The following is a 17703-nucleotide window of genomic DNA, read 5'->3' as shown; positions in this document are numbered from 1 at the left end:
TGGAAGACTTCTTAGAAAAGAAAACAAAGACTGTTTTACAAGTAATTCTATGATTGAGCTCTTAAATTATTGTTGTATGTGGGAATCTTTAATTTGCTTTCCAAGTCATAAATTAACACGATGACACTCATTTTTTTGACTTGATAAGATATCTTTTGTCTGAATGATCTAAGCGTGCCGCAAGAGGTGGGGTATTTATTACATCATTTGTTGCACGATATGATCTCCAAATGAAATTTCTGGTACTCGTTTTTCATTTAAATAATTTATTTTGAATACTAACATTTCCATAAACTATTGTTGATATTATAAAAGAAAAAAAAGATTTTTTTTCAAGTCATTCCAAATGATTGAGCCGATCTTAAATTATTGTCGTGGAAATCTTTTACTTAAATTATTGTTGATCTTAAAAAAGAAAAAAGAAAGACTTCTTTTTCGAGTCATTCTATGATATGATTGAGCTGAACATAAATTAATAATATTGCAGGAATCTTTTGCTTTATCAGTTATAAATTAACATGATGACATTTTTTGGATAAGATAACTTTTGCCAGATCAACTGCTTGAATTTTTTGTTTGTTATTTTGCTACTTTTGAAGACCTATATTATAATTTGAGTTTTATTCCACCTGCACGTCTTTCCTTTTACCTATTTTGGTTTTTTTTAAGCTTTCTTTTTCCACACTGGAAATACTTGTTTGTATATTTTAAATAGTACTACTACAAGTACTTTTACACTTTATACTAAAATTATTAATACTGATACATTATATACATATATATATACATATATAGGAAAACATCAATGTCATTAAACATAAAAGCATTACAAATTGTTCTTATGAAGCCAAATAGCTTGGGAAACCGACATTGGGACATGGTCCAGCTTCATTTTCCAATCTGTGAACATGTACACTTTACACTCTTGGAAATAGCTGAACAATCTCTATATTTCTTGCAGGAAATGTCCAAGAGGTGTTAAATTTTCCCCAGATGATTGAAGCTCATTAACCAACAATAATGCAATCAGTTTCCAATATCGGCTTCGGGAGTACTCCCTATTGAACACAAAACTGCAGCCCTCTTAACATTGCTAAAACTTGAACATTTTCTAGGTTTGTCATCTCATTTTCTATCTTACTGCATGCTATAATAACATCCCCTATTTCATCTCTTAGGACCACCCCCACACCAGCCTTCCTTTGGTTAAAAAACATGGCACCAACCATATTCAGTTTCAAGTAACCAAATCATGGAGGGGGTTTCCAACAGCACACTTGCTTGCCCTCTTTACACTCAGAAACCTGCACCTCTTTATAAGCGTTCTGCAATGACAAAGCATATTCAATCACATATTCAATCACCTCTTTATATATATTTGGAACTATAAAAGAAGTAAGTGTAGAGAATGTAAATATCTCACTTATACCCTTCAAATATATATATATATATATATATCTCTCACTTATATTTGACGGCCGTCAATATTGTACACCTTGCATTTTTTTATTCATCTTAACGGTTGAAGTTCAATATGAGTATTATATTTCCGTTTTTTATAATTAAAGGCTATATCTTTTAGTTTAATAATTTGATACATAAAGGATAAAACATTCCATAATTGGAGTATAAATGTATTGGCTTCACCTTAATTGCTTAAATTGGTTCCACCTTCTTGGTGCTTGAGGAATGCATAGGATACTTACTTTATATATATGCCACAATCATGATGGAATTGGGGAATCTTTTGCTTATCCAAAGTTAAAAACATCGCTTTCTTCCTTCCTACTTTTCTTTTGAATAAGAGATCATATTTTGTTGAACCAAGAGGGGAAAAAGGCTTAAGTTGGTTCGATATAGGATCAGACAAGTCTATATATGTATCTCTTTCTTCTTTAAAGAAGATGAGATTGTTTCAAAGTTCTTAAGAGAGCAAATGAAGGGAAAGCGGGGCAGCTGAAGGAAGTGGCTAATGATCCTATTGTGCTCAAGTGGGAGAGGTGAGGTTCATAGATCTGCTATCAAGAAACCTATCTTCTTCTCATGCAATTTTCCCCTTTACTGCTCAAGAAAGAAAATGACTTTTACTTCCCTGCAAATGGATATAAAAATAACAAACCTAAAGGCTAATTAAAACTCTATTCGGAACAGTGTTCCCTTGAGTTTTTGGCTGGAATTCCCTTCTCTGTGTCTAACGTGGCTTAAATCCTATAATTTGTTTTTGTTGGTACATTCTACACGCGGTTATAGCTGCCTGTTTTTATTTGTTTCTCTCTTCTACAACCCGAGCAGCATGCATTTTGTCAACGCCATACGGTTGTTCTTTCCCAATTTCCATCCAATTAATCATGTTGCTGCATGTTTGTGGTGCTGCATACTATACTCAAGTTATGTGTTGTACTGTTAATGTGTTATATATTCTCATTTGGTGTCAGTGAATGGGTTGTTCTGGTTTTATGGATTAACGTACATGACCTGTTTGCCATTTTTATATGTTTCTTAACGAACCATATAAAGAAAACTCAAGCTGCTTGTATTGATACATATTTCTTGCCGTTTTGCGTTGAATGAAAATTCTAACTCATCCTAATCAGTCTCGCTAAAGGTACGTACCTAATTGACTTCTACAGAGGAGGCCATTTAAAGCTGTCTGCAGCACAAAGAAAGCAGAGTGCAGGCGGAAAGGAAAGCCATGGATGTTATGGTTGGAAAACTTCTGCAACAACTGCTACTCGGGCTCATAATTTTAGCAGCCACAGCAGCATCCATTCCAAACTCATCAATCTGCGACCGTATGTGTGGAAATATTAAAATCCCCTACCCATTTGGAACAAGCGAGGGCTGTTCCCTTGACAAACCTTTTCTCATCACGTGTAACCACACGTTCCATCCTGCAATACCATTTCTGGACCGTGGTATAGCTGTTGAGGACATATCAGTACTAAATGGGGAACTGCGAGTCTCAAACGACGTAGCCCTCCTTTGCAAAGGCCTCCACCCTCCAGACAATGTGTACGATTTCCTCGAAGCTGGCCCCCGGACTTTAAATGACAAAAACGCAGAAGCTATTCCTTGCGGTTCCAGAGATCCATCACAGTATGCTAATTGCGTCTCCCCCAGATCAACTGTGAACTACACAGGCATCTCTGCCTTGCTTAATTTGTCAAGTTTTCGCATCTCAGAAACGAGGAACAAGATCACTGCTGTTGGTTGTGATGTTTATACGTATATTCAAGGTTCAGATCAGGGACAGAAGTGTTGACTTTTTTGCTTATTTGTTAGTCCCACATCGGTGGGATTAATGAAAATGGCATAAGCCATGTATTATAAATAAGAGGCTTAGCCTCTTAGTTTAAGTGCACCAGTTGAAAGCTTATCTAGTAACTTTTGACTTTAGTTAAATTCCTCTATTAACCTTTTGTAAAAGGGGAAGAGGTGTAAAGTTAAAGTTTTACTAGTGGGATAGCTTTGTAGGTGTGGTGAGGAGAAAAATTGTGTGATTGTAACAATTTTTCACATAGTGAATTTTCTTCTCTGGGTCTGGTGGTTTTTCTCCTGTTTTGGAGTTTCCACGTAAATTTCTTGTGTTGTTATTATTTCTCTATTTTTCTTGTTATTCCTGCAAAGGGTAGATCCTAGGGGGGTGAATTTGGAGGTCCAAATTCCCAACAATTGGTATCAGAGCCACTAGGTTCTTTTTGTGGGGTGGAGCTTTGGTGTGGTAGTGTGGATACGTACAGTCTAAGGAGGTTCTGTCTAGGAGATTGGAAATTTTAAGTGTGTCCATTGTGACCCTCCAATCTTTCCTGGGAACTGACTTAGTGAGGTACTATTCATTTCTACAGTAAATTCATCAAAGCAATGTCAGGAAGTAGGCCTTCAAATCTTGTCAAATTTGAGGTGGAGAAATTTGATGGGAGAATCAATTTTGGCTTGTGGCAAGTACAAGTCAAGGATGTCTTGATTCAATCAGGATTACACAAGGCATTGAAGGGCAGACCAACACCTGAAGTCAGCACTGGTACTAGTGTGACTGGTGAAAGTAGCAGATATAAAATGAGCGATGAAGATTGGGAGGATCTGGATTTGAGAACAGCAAGTGCGATACGTTTGTGCTTGGCCAAAAATGTTCTTGCAAATGTGCATGGAATATCTACGGCAAAGGAACTCTGGGAAAAACTTGAAGAGTTGTATCAGACGAAGGGCGTCTCAAATCGTGTGTACCTGAAGGAGCAGTTTCATACACTGCGGATGAGTGAAGGTACAACTATTTCAGATCATTTAAGTGTTCTCAATGGCATTGTCGCTGAGCTAGAAGCTATTGGAGTTAAAATTGATGATGAGGATCAAGCCTTGAGATTCATCTGGTCTCTTCCACCTTCCTATGAGCACATGAAACCTATTTTGATACATGGGAAGGAGAAAATAATTTTTTCAGAGGTTACCAGTAAAATATTTTCTGAAGAGAGAAGACTAAGTAGTGGAAGTAATGTTCCACATGAGAACTTAGTGATGGTAGCAGCTGGAAATGGGAAGATGAAGAACTCCATGAAGAAGAAAGTAGTCTGCTGGGAGTGTGGACAATCTGGGCACGTCAAGAAAAATTGTCCAAGAACTGGAGCAGGTTCGGCAAGTGGCTCCAAGTCAGTAAATGGAGATACTGGAAATGATGCTAATATTGTGTCTCTCTCCATGGAAGATTTTGCTCTTTAAAAAGAGACATGTACATCCTCATGGCATGTCGCTAATTCCCAAAATTGTCATGATAGAGGATGTGTTAATGTTAGCGGGTCCACAAGTTTGCACACAGGCATTGGTTTGGCATTGATGCAGGGTGTGTGGTGGAAATTCATGTCGATGGCTGATGAACTTCCAGGAAAGCCAAACGTGGAAGTTACACCATAATTTTCAGCAAGGTTGTTTTTCGACATGGTCCGAAATGAAATGCTTGGAATTGGTTTATTCTAAGTGGGTATGCTTTTATGGTGAAGCATGATAGCGGAAGCTATGAAGATCTTCATTAAGGTGGAGCTTGGCTGTGGGACTAGTCAAAGTCGCAAGGTGGAGATTGTTGACTTTTTTGCTTATTTGTTAGTCCCACATCGGTGGGATTAATGAAAATGGCATAAGCCATGTATTATAAATAAGAGGCTTAGCCTCTTAGTTTAAGTGCACCAGTTGAAAGCTTATCTAGTAACTTTTGACTTTAGTTAAATTCCTCTATTAACCTTTTGTAAAAGGGGAAGAGGTGTAAAGTTAAAGTTTTACTAGTGGGATAGCTTTGTAGGTGTGGTGAGGAGAAAAATTGTGTGATTGTAACAATTTTTCACATAGTGAATTTTCTTCTCTGGGTCTGGTGGTTTTTCTCCTGTTTTGGAGTTTCCACGTAAATTTCTTGTGTTGTTATTATTTCTCTATTTTTCTTGTTATTCCTGCAAAGGGTAGATCCTAGGGGGGTGAATTTGGAGGTCCAAATTCCCAACAAGAAGGGCTTCACCACTGGATGCTTATCACTCTGTGACCAAAATCTCACCGTGGTTAACGGGTCTTGCTCTGGCATTGGTTGCTGCCAGACTTCTATCCCAAAAGGAGCAACGGGGTATATTTTGAATGTTCGGAGATTGAGCAACGATACCTTACCTGCTGGCAAAGAATCCAAAGATCGATCATGTGGTTACGGCTTTATAGTGGATGAACAAGCATACAATTTTTCCTCCTTAGATTTCGTAAACTTAAAGAATAGGAGTTCTGTACCCCTGGTGCTTGATTGGGCAATTGGAAATAAGAGATGCAAAGATGCTCAGAAAAAAAAGGGAAGCTATGCATGTAAGGCAACGCATAGTTATTGTTACGATTCCACCAACGGCCCTGGTTATCGTTGCAATTGCTCGGAGGGTTATCTAGGGAACCCTTACATCCCTGATCATGAACATGAGAGTTGCCAAGGTAAATGATCGTATATATACCTTCATTTTTATCTAATACTTAATTGAGTAACGCTATATTCAGTCGTAGAGTGTCTAAGTATCGTGGAGTCATTTTAAAAAAGAGTAGCGGTTCATTATTAAAAATTTAAATTTTTTAATGTGAATCTCGTATTTATTTATTTTTTTAAAGTGATTGCATTGCGTTTGCGCACTCACGACTGCAACTATCATTTCTCTAATACTTAATTTAATTAGACTGATCAGTTTAGCTTGCCGATTGGTTAATTGCTCTAGAGTGATGCTATCCTTTATCTATTGATACAACACATTTGCAAGTGGTTTTACATCCCCATAATTATTATTATTATTATTATTTTAAAGTTCGTATGGAAACATTGAAATTTCTTGTGACGGCCGGCTATATATATATATATATTGTGTTTCAGATATTGATGAGTGCATGGGTCTTCGGAAACTTTGCAATGCAAATGCAACATGCACCAACACTGATGGAAATTACAAATGTACTTGTCCCAAGGGATACGAAGGCGATGGGAGGAAAGACGGAACAGATTGCAGGCCTATAGTACTCGGCCAATCTAATAATAAGATCATCAGCATTGCATTGGGTACGTACGTACGTACATTTATAAGAATTTTATTTCCCAACCTCACTGAATTCTACTTTGAAAACTACTGCTGTCGATCATTTGCTTGACAAACATTGTATTTCAAATCTTGGTTGACTCATCTTAATATAATACATATTAGGTTCGTAACCTTCTCGATAGAGATACGAAACTGTCTAATTGGCCGAAATGCATGTTATAACTTTGAATATGCAAATACAGGTGTCAGCATAAGCCTCTTAGTGCTCCTTGTAGGAACCTCCTGGGTATATTGGGCACTCAAGAAAAGAAAACTCATTAAACTCAAAGAGAAGTGGTTCCAGCAAAATGGTGGCTTATTGTTACAACAACGACTCCGAAATCACACAGGATCTATGGATACAGCAAAAATCTATAGTGCAGAAGAACTTGAAAAGGCAACAGACAATTACAACAAAAGTAAAATCCTTGGTCAAGGAGGCTACGGAACTGTTTACAAAGGAGTGTTGCTAGATAACAAAGTGGTTGCAATTAAAAAGTCAAAAATTGGTGATCAAAGTCAGATAGAGCAATTCATAAACGAGGTAGTTCTGCTTACTAAAATCAACCACCGGAATGTTGTCAAATTGTTAGGTTGTTGTTTGGAAACAGAAGTTCCCTTATTAGTCTATGAGTTCATCACAAATGGGACACTTTCTGACCATATTCATGATAAAAGCCGGTCTTCCTTACTCTCATGGGACAAGCGTCTGAAGATAGCTACAGAAACTGCAGGAGCCCTTGCATACTTACATTATGAAGCGTCTATGCCAATTATACATAGAGATGTGAAAACTGCAAATATACTTTTGGATGGTAACCACACAGTAAAAGTATCAGACTTTGGAGCTTCAAGACTCGTTCCTTTGGATCAAGCACATGAATTAACTACGTTGGTGCAAGGAACACGTGGGTACTTGGATCCAGAATACTTACTTACAAGTCATCTAACGGAAAAAAGTGACGTCTATAGTTTTGGTGTTGTTTTAGCTGAGTTATTAACAGGTAAGAAAGTAATTTCTTTCCTTAGGCCTGAAAATGAGAGAAATTTGGCGACATACTTCGTTTCTATGCTAGAAGAGGATCGCCTATTGGAAATTCTTGATGATCACATCTACAATGGGAGTAATGCTGAAGAACTAAAAAAAGTTGCTGATGTTGCAAAAAGAAGCCTTAGTGTTAAAGGAGACAATAGGCCCACTATGAAGGAAGTGGCAGTGGAACTAGATGGATTGAGAATTAAGGAAAAGTAATCAAGGAAAAAAGCTAATCACAACAGAGAAGAGAGTGAGCAACTGCTTGGATTGCTACTATCTATTGCATCCACTTATTTCTCTACCCCTCACTCCCAATCATGCATGTTTCTTTCTATCTTTCTCTTTCCAAATCCTTCCAGCTTTTCTAGATCGTCTTTTTTGTGCTGTCATCATCTTTTCTTGTCCTCGTCGTTTCCATCTTGAGTCTATCGGCCACTTTCCATAAGCTGGCCTAGCTCCATTGATTGGATTGGATTCAAATATGCCCATCGACTAAATGGAGATTTTAGTCTTGATCCTTGCAAGTTAGGATGTTAACAGATCTTTCTGTATGCTAAAGTATTGTTAACTCATGTGCTTTGCTATATTGCGTGCTTTTGTATTGGTGTGCTTTTGGATCAGTGAGCAATTCGATCATGTATCTAATTAGGTGTGTGCTTTTTGAGTATTCGTGTAAATGTATGTCATAAGTTTTTATTCGTGATTTATTTTTTGGTAAATTATATGTATCTTAATGTTTCAATATGAAAAATTTTCTACTTTGTAGAAAAAAGAATTATTTTTTTATCCAAACATATATGTTTAAACATGGAAAAGTAGAATAATAATTAAAACCTCAATTACAGAAGTAGAATATTGGAAACTCGAAGACAAAAGAAGAAAAAATCTAATTATTTTCTCTTTCCTAAACAAAAAAGAATTAAGAGTTTAGATATAAAATTGGTTTTCACAAGTGTGTATATATATTATTTTCCAGTGTGTTACTTACCTATATGTACTACAATATATTTGAGTTTTTGTATCGGTTTAGAATTTATGACGGTTGGTAAACCGTAACTAAATATAAACTTTAGTGACGGTTTGTTTAAACCGTAACTAAATTTGTAAGACAAATTAACCAACATTTGAACGTATGTTAACCATGTTTCCCTAAAGAAGCGTTAAAATTGATGGGAACAAAATTAGAAAGAAAACAATAGCCACATGATGACACCGAAAACAGAGGCAACAAAATCAAGAAGAAAAAATAACCTTGTTTTCCTAAAGAAGCGTAAAAACTAAAAAAGGACAGTGAAGAAACGATGTGTAAATTAAAGGGGCATTCAAACCGAAAAGGGGAGAAAAAGTGAAATGAATAAAGTAATAAAAAGTGAAATGAATAAACGGTATAAAACATGCAGTTCAAAACTTAAAGCCAATAAAAAAGGTAATAAGTAATTAGACCTTATGTTTTGAATCAGTTTTTATATTTATAATTAATGGTTTTATTTTTTATTGTTCAGTCAATTCGTTGGGGGTGTTAATTAGGAGACTTGAGTACTATACTAGAAATATGACGCAAAACATAATGATTAAAATGTTTTATAAATACACATCTATTAATTATATTAATTTTATTTCAGAAAACTATTATAGACATGGATGTTGACATCAACTCAAATACAAAAGATGATAATCATAAATATGAGGCCCCATCCAATACGTATGTAAATTAAAAATATATAAATTAAAATGTACATGAGTTGTGTCTCGTACTAATGTATATAAATTAAAAAAAATAAAATCCATTGTTAAAAAATTAAACTTTTTTATGCGGATCTCGTATTGATTCATTTTTTAAAATGATTGCGTAACACTTGCACACTCATAACTATCATTTCTAATTAAAAAATAATATTTTATTTAATTTTCATCTCAACTCACTATCCCAACTTAAATTTAATTAAATTTAAAACAGTCCCAATATTTTTGAAAGCTATCATTTGGACTTCATAAAAACATATTTCTTACTAATATCATATATATATCCAATTACACGATCAAAACTGGCATAAATTTTCTTTCACAACTTACTTTCATATGAATAAACATACTTTCTTTCACAACTTACAAAACTGGCAGGTCAGGATGGATTGATGGTACATACTTTGATTCTCCAGTTAAACATCTGCTTTTTACGGTCACTAAATGGGGGATAATGGAATATTCACTAAATTGATAAATAAAGCTATGTATTTCTTTCTTTAATTCAGAGGAGAATGGAATATTTAAAGTTCCCGAGGAACCTATGGTAAATTAATGAAGGAAAAGTAGTAGGGCCGCTTATAAATGTGGCTATTTGCTAATATGGAAGTCTTTGTTCCTCTCATGCACGCAATTTCTCGTTTCAGTGCAGGTTTTCTATGGGAGTCCATCATAATGGGAATCCTTTCCTTATCCAAAATTATAAAGTTTTTCTTCTTTCCTTCTTTTGGGTTTGTATACGAGACCTTTTCTTGAATCATTTGCTTTGTCGTTTATTGTTTCTTCTAGCTTTTTGCTAGTCTGGGCTTAGTTCTTTTCCATGTTATTCAATCAAGAGACCCTGAGTGCACAATGGCTGCTCGACAGAATGTGTAAAGGAAATTGTATTTTCATATACTCTGTTTTCTGTTCAGATTTCAGTGCCCATTTACATGTATATATAGAGAAAGAAAGAGAGTTACGGTTTTACAAGATTGCAGGATTTATTGACACCTGTCCCACCATAGAGGAATTCATGTTTCCAGAGATTTCTCCATTGTTCTGCTATGCTTAGCTTTGTGTGTAGTGCTGACTGGATCGGTACCTCTCCTTTGCACGCTGCCATGCCTTGTGTGGCTGCTGACTTGTCCTCTTCCTTAACACATGTAACACCTTGATCCCATAGGGGTCGGAGAATTACTATCCGTCACTTGTAAATTTGCCTCTCATCAAATCTAAAATCCTCAAAGACTTCAAAAAGAATAAACAATATCATATTTTCCACAACTAACGCTTAAATATGTCCATATAGTCATTTCCACGAATAACATAAATCAAAAGGTCCACAATTTCCCATTTGTCCCAACAAAATAACTGAAAAAAAAAAGAAAGAAAGAAGAACCCGTAAGTCTTACTAAGTCCAGAAACAATAACAAATCTAAAGAACAACAGAAAGTCCTTCTATTAATAGTACACTAAAGAATTCAACACTCTATTTCCATCATCTTAACCTTCCACATCCACACTCACAACTTTCTATTCTTGATCCTCAGTTGTACCCTCCATATCATTTGAAAAAAAAAATTTGGAGATAAGGGGATGAGTTATCAACAACTCAATAAGCGAAGCACATATACTAGTGCGTACAACATGAGCATTTTCATAGAGTTTCATATGCAGGAAACGAAAACATTTCATTTTCATATGTAGATTTGAAAACATATTATTAGGGAAAGCAAAGCGACATTTTAATCTTTTCATATACGGAAAAAAAACAACTGTTCATATTCAAAAACCACTTTGGCATAACATAACTAAATATCCTCATCTTATCATATCATAACGCATCATATCATATCATATACCATGTTTAACCCCCGTGGTAGGGTTGTGCTATCCCCGGTGGCCAAACCAGACAGTATCATATTGTGAAACTTTCCCTTTTTTAATCTCGGAGCCCCGAGTGTGCACACAGGAAAGAACACATAAAAGACCAATTTGTTTCCAAAGTGGTTGCACTCATATCATACCATGTTGGTACCAAACATATCACGTGAATCATTATCATCATATCAAAACCATATTCAGAATCAGAATAATAACAGATAAGTATGCCAAAGGTTTTTCATATTCATATCATATCAAATCACGTGTGAAACACATTCATATCATTTTCAAATGATCAACAATAGATCCAAAACGTTTCATATCACATGGATAAAAAACTCAAATATCATATTCGCTCTTATTCACATTTTAGAACATGTCAAATATTGCTCATGTCTACACTTTTCATGTTAAAAAAAAAACATTCTCTCTTTCAAATAGATTTCATGATTGAATGCAAAACATATAACTGAGGTCATTTTCACTTTTTCTTTTCAAAACATAACATGCACATTTTTACAAACCAACCTCAGTTCATTTCTTTTTTTTTTTTTATGCAAATCTAGCATAGGAACCCCGCTTACCTGCTTCCTGTAGCGTATTATCAATGCCTTGAATTCGACCTCTATTAGCCTCGACACCTATTCATAAAAATAAATATACACTAAGTATTAAATACCTACAATCGCCACTTCGATCTAATTAATTAAAATCCATAATTCCACACCAAATATCAGCACATTAACGCAAACCAAACAATCACATAAAAATCCCCGAACAGCCCACACTTCAACCCAATCTACCATATACCCACTTCAATACTAACCTATACACCCATCAACCAACATCAAACTCAAATAATAGAAATATCAACACCAATACAGCAACCCAAAACTCAAACAACCACAAACTCAACTAAATAAGCAATAACCACATCAACCTCTTCTCCATTCACAACTCTACAAAACAAAATGTCCAAATCTTCTTAAATTCTACTCTGCACCCATCGATATTCTTTACTGTTTATACCCAAACAAAAACCAGCAACACCGTTGAAAATCTACTCAAAAAGTAGCACTAAAATTCCAAGGAAAACAAAGTAGAAGCACGGTTTGTGATAGAAAAAGAGAAAATATATATATAACTTTGCAGAAAAAAAAAACAAGGAAAAGAAAAGAAAAACAGAAACTGAGTAAAAGAGGGAACATCTAAGTTTGAAAGAAATCTACCAGAGAAGAAGAAAGACAAGAAAATGAAAAGAAGAAGAAGAAAAAAAAACAGTAAACAAAAACTCAGAAAAAATAAAACAGAGAAAGCGAGAGAGAGGAGAGGTCTTGAGGAAAAAAAAAAGTACCGGCTTGGGGGTGGCTTTGAGCACAAAAGCAGGTCTAAGAAACTGCAAATCGCAACACTTAGAGGTCACCGGAAGAGAGGCTGCGCAAGAGGGAGATGAGCACAGTTTTGCCAAAAAAAAAAACTAGTGAGAGATAACTGAAAGAAAAGAGAGAGGAGAAAGGATTTGAAGGAGAAAAACAGGGGAACTGAACGTGAAAACAGGGAGAAACAATCGGGAACAGATGAAACTGAAAAGGGAAAAAAAAACTTACCACTACGATGTCGTTTTGGCTCTATAACGTAGACTAAATCTGGTTTGGGTTGCGCAGGGGCTTGGGTCTTACAACACAAGTCAATGGAGGTCATTGTAACCATCCAGCTTGTTTCCTATGATATTGTGAATTCCTGTTTTGGCAACGATTTAGCAACTATATATAGGTTTGATGGATACGCGCGAGCCACCATTAATATTCATGATCATGACCCATCCAGCTTGTTTCTTATGACTTGTGCTTTGCCTATGAGAGCTTCACGTGCATGCATGCATGCATAATCCATATGGTCTCTACTCTCGGCATCAATAGTATCTCATGTACTTATAACTGTTGAACCACCCTAAGTGTGAAACCAAACTCATTCACCAAACCCCTTAAGCTCAGTGCTGCTTTGTTCCTTGTTTGTATTAGGCGCACACCACCGTTCTCTCTTTTGTTGTATTAGGCACCAACACAAATCTCTGCAGAGATTGTAGGCTGCTCTCTCCTATAAATAGGAGAGCTCAGGTGGGCAAATAGGGGTGTGGGGAAAATTAGAGAGAAAGAGAGTACGTGAGAGAGAGAGTTTGTAGAGTTTTCTAAATCTCATACAAATTCAGTAAAAGAAGCTCCAGTGGACGTAAGCAATTTGCTGAACCATTTAAATATTGTCTTGTGTGATTTTGGACAGGCCGGAGGGCCCAACAATTTGTATCAGAGCTCTGGTTCGCACTGTCCAAAAAATCAAGTTGATTGAAATCAACTTTTGACAACTCCAGGGTGTTCCTCGCGTTGAGACAAATCCGTTGCCGCAAATGGAATCATAAACGGAGGTCGGAGGAGTCCACACGCGCCCCTAGAAGATCGAAGCTTGCATCCACGCGCTAGACGCGCATCTGGAGGTTGAAGACGACTGAAACTCACGCTCCACGCGCCCTACGCACCCGGAGGTTTACGACGCTTGACGTACACGCACCTCACACACCTCACGCGCCCTAAACGGAGAAAGACGCATGAACTACATGTCCTTACGTGCCCCCACGCGCCCTAGAAGGAATCCGTGCGTGTACTACACGCTCCCACTCGCACTGCTGCCGCGCATGCATCTCACGCGCCAGACGATCAGGACTGTCGTTTTTCAGATCCATTTTCGGCTTGATCTAAGCCATTTGGAGTCCGATTTCAACGATCAAATAGTGCTTTTCAACTATTTGGATCATTCCAGACTCATCCGTACGGTTAGAATTTTGAAATTTTGTGTCTAAATTTTTTAAATTCAAATGAAAAGATCTGGAAGAGATAGGAGGTCAGAAAATGCCAGTAGCTCTGGGCGTGGTCCACAGTGTCAAATGTCAAGTTTGAAGTTGAGAAATTCGATGGAACAAACAACTTCGGCATGTGGCAGTGTGAAGTGATGGACGTTTTGATCCAACAAGAGTTGGATATTGCGTTGGACGATAGACCAAATGATATGACTGATAAGGATTGGAGGAAACTTAATACCTAAGCTTGTAGTACAATCCAATTATGCCTTACCAAAGAGTAGAAGTATTTTTTCATGAGAGAGACAAATGATAAGAAACTTTGGCAGAAATTGGAGGATAAATTCATGAAGAAGAGCATTGAGAGCCCTTTGCACTTGAAGAAAAAGCTCTTCAGATTCCAATTTCGTGAAGGTATTTTTATGTCTGAATATCTGAATAGTTATAACCAAATTCTTGCTGATTTGTTAAACTTGGATGTTGAAATCCAAGATGGAGATAAAGCTTTACTTTTGTTAAATTCCTTGCCTGATACATATGAGCATTTAATTACTACTCTATTGTATGGGAAGGAAAAGATTAGTTTTGAAGATGTATCTAGTTCTTTAATTAGCAATGAGTACCGCAAAAAGGATAAGCAGGTACAACAAGCTACATCAAGTGAAGCGCTAACAGCAAGAGGGAGACCACAGTCAAGATATCCCGGAAAGAAGAAAGGTTTTCAATCGAAAACCCGGGCCACATCACGTGGTTCATCAGTTAGAAGAAAGCTCGCCAGAGACGAGTGTTCCTTTTGTCGCAACAAAGGACACTGGAAGAAGGATTGTCCCAAGATGAAGGGACAACAGCAGAATCAACCCACCACAGCCAATGTCGTGGACTTAGATGATGATTCAGATTTTGCCTTGACAAGTTTATCATCCATTTGTCATTCCGATGAATGGATTATGGATTCCGGATGTACCTATCACATGTGTCACAATTGGGACTGGTTTACTGACTTCACAAAGATTGAGGGTGCAGCAGTACTTATGGGCAATGACAGTGCCTATAAGACTCAGGGAATAGGTAGCATTCGGTTAAAGCTCCATGATGGTAGCGTCAAGACTCTGACAGAAGTTCGGTACATTCCGGACTTGCAGAAGAATCTCATCTTACTGGGATCTCTGGATTCAAAGGGATTCAGAATCACCATTGAAGACGGAACTCTCAAAGTACTAATGGGAGTTCAGGTGGCAATGAAGGCTTTAAGGCGAGGAAACTTGTACTTCTTGTAAGGAAGTACTGTTGATGGAAGAGCTTCCACATGCTGTGAGAAGCTAGAAGAGACTGATGCCGACACCACCAGTCTTTGGTATATGTGTATGGGACACGCTGGAAAAAAAGTTTTGCAAACACTGGTGAAGCAAGGCTTACTCAAAGGTGCCAAGACTGGTAAACTGTCTTTCTGTGAGCACTATGTATTGGGGAAGCAGAGGCGGATCAAGTTTGGAACTGCTGTACACAATACACAGGGAATATTTGACTATGTACACTCCGATGTTTGGGGACCTACCCAAAATGCATCTTTGGGAGGTAAGCATTGGTCTGTAACTTTTGTTGATGATTATTCTCGTCGTGTGTGGGTGTATACGATGAAGAATAAAGATGAACTGCTGAAAATCTTCCTTGATTGGAAGAAAATGGTTGAGAATCAGACCAACAAAAAGATCAAGCAGCTCAGATATGATAATGGAGGTGAGTACACTTCAGATCCCTTCATGGAAGTATGCCGGAGAGAGGGAATTGTCAGACACTTCACAGTACGAGGTACACCGCAGCAGAACGATGTTGCAGAATGGATGAATCATACTTTATTAGAGAAAGTGTGATGTATGTTACTGGATGCTGGATTCAGTAAACAATTTTGGGCTGAAGCTGTGACATATGCCTACCACCTCATCAACCAACTACCCGCAGCTGCCAATGACGGGAAGACACCCACTGAAATGTGGAGAGGTAAACATGCTACTGATTATGACTCTTTACACATTTTCGGATGTCCTACTTACTATCATGCTAAAAAAAGTAAGCTTTATCCTAGAGCCAAGAAAGTAAAATTCTTGGGTTTTAGTACTGGTGTAAAAGGGTATAGACTCTGATGCGTAGAGTCCAAAAAGGTGGTCATCAGTAGAGATGTAACATTCAATGAGTCTGAGATGCTTAAGTTACATAAGCATAAAGATTCCAATGAAGGCAGCAGTGATGGCGAAACATCAGATGATTCACAGAATGTGAGTTTATTAGTTCAAAGAAGTTAGGAAAGCATGGACAAGATGAAGTTGATAGTCCAATCACAGTACCTCCATGTCAACCCGAATCAATAGCAACCAACAGACCGAGACGAGAGAAACGTGTACTGATACGTTTTGCAGACTATGTGACATATGCATTGCCAGCCAAAGGATGTGAGATCTCAACCACTTATAGAGAAGCCATACAGTCTAATGAACAAGTTGAGTAGACAAAGGCGATGAATGAAGAGATGCAGTCTCTTCACCAGAACCAGACTTGGGAGCTTGTGCCGCTTCCAAAAGGAAATAAGACAATTGGCTGTAAGTGGATCTTCAATCAGAAAGATGATCAAGCTGCTAAAAATGGAGTGCAATACAAAGTTAGGTTGGTAGCCAAGGGCTACGCTCAGACAGAGGGAATTGACTACAGTGAAGTATTCTCTCCTATTGTGAAGCATTCATCCATTCGGATATTGCTAGCTTTGGTTGCACAATATGATCTTGAGTTAGCACAGTTTGATGTAAAGACAGCTTTCTTACATGGTGATCTGGAAGAGGAGATTTATCTGTCTCAACCAGAAGGTTTTAAAGAAGCTGGAAAAGAAAATTGGGTATGCAGTATGAAGAAGTCTCTCTATGGCTTGAAGCAGTCACCTCGGCAATGGTATAAACGGTTTGACCGCTTTATGATGGATCTGAAATATACTCGTTGCCAATACGATCACTGTGTGTATTTCAAAAAACTTGCAAATAGATCTTTCATTTATTTGCTTTTATATGTAGATGATATGTTAATTGCATGTAAAAGCAAGGGGGAGATAGATCGCTTAAAAACTCAGTTAAGTCATGAGTTTGAAATGAAAGATCTGGGAGAAGCACGAAGAATACTAGGATGGAGATCAGCAGAGATAGGGTGAAAGGTATAGTTCACTTTACTCAAATGCAGTAACTGAAGAAAATACTGCAACGCTTCAACATCGACTCGAAGACGAAACCGGTGAGTACTCCTATGCCCCCATATTTCAAGCTCAGTGCATTGCAGTCTCCTAAAACTGATGAAGAGCAGGACTATATGAGGAATGTCCCATATGCAAGTATTGTTGGAAGCTTAATGTATGCCATGGTTTGTACACGACCTGATATCTCCCAGGCCGTTAGCTTAGTTAGTCGCTATATGCATAATCCTGGAAAGGTTCATTGGCATGCGGCTAAGTGCATTCTACGGTATATTTCGGGGACCGTAGATGTTGGTTTGAAGTTCGAGAAGAGTGAAGATAGTCTAGTAACTGGATATGTTGACTCAGACTATGCAGGTGATCTTGACAAATGCCGATCAATAACTGGATATGTGTTCACTAT

The 17703-nt window shown here is 37.3% G+C and overlaps 1 protein-coding gene across 3 annotated transcripts; it reads left to right on the top strand.

Moving 5' to 3' along the window:
* The first annotated feature begins 1607 nt into the window (after nucleotides 1-1607).
* Nucleotides 1608-8330, top strand: LOC122297709 (wall-associated receptor kinase 2-like). Of its 3 annotated transcripts, none has more exons than XM_043107855.1 (5): nucleotides 1608-2000; nucleotides 2606-3255; nucleotides 5489-5946; nucleotides 6374-6556; nucleotides 6779-8330. In XM_043107855.1, the coding sequence occupies exons 2-5, from the start codon at nucleotides 2693-2695 to the stop codon at nucleotides 7825-7827; spliced, it is 2253 nt and encodes a 750-aa protein (XP_042963789.1). In that variant the 5' UTR covers nucleotides 1608-2000; nucleotides 2606-2692; the 3' UTR covers nucleotides 7828-8330. The 3 variants fall into 3 exon arrangements, with proteins under 3 accessions (XP_042963789.1, XP_042963788.1, XP_042963787.1); XM_043107854.1 differs by having other exon boundaries at nucleotides 1609-2000; nucleotides 2631-3255; XM_043107853.1 differs by having other exon boundaries at nucleotides 1609-2000; nucleotides 2595-3255.
* The last annotated feature ends 9373 nt before the right edge of the window (nucleotides 8331-17703 follow it).

The sequence above is a fragment of the Carya illinoinensis genome, chromosome 15, assembly GCF_018687715.1.
Source record: "Carya illinoinensis cultivar Pawnee chromosome 15, C.illinoinensisPawnee_v1, whole genome shotgun sequence".
In the NCBI taxonomy this organism is placed as follows: domain Eukaryota; kingdom Viridiplantae; phylum Streptophyta; class Magnoliopsida; order Fagales; family Juglandaceae; genus Carya; species Carya illinoinensis.
This window is presented reverse-complemented; position numbering and strand designations above follow the sequence as displayed.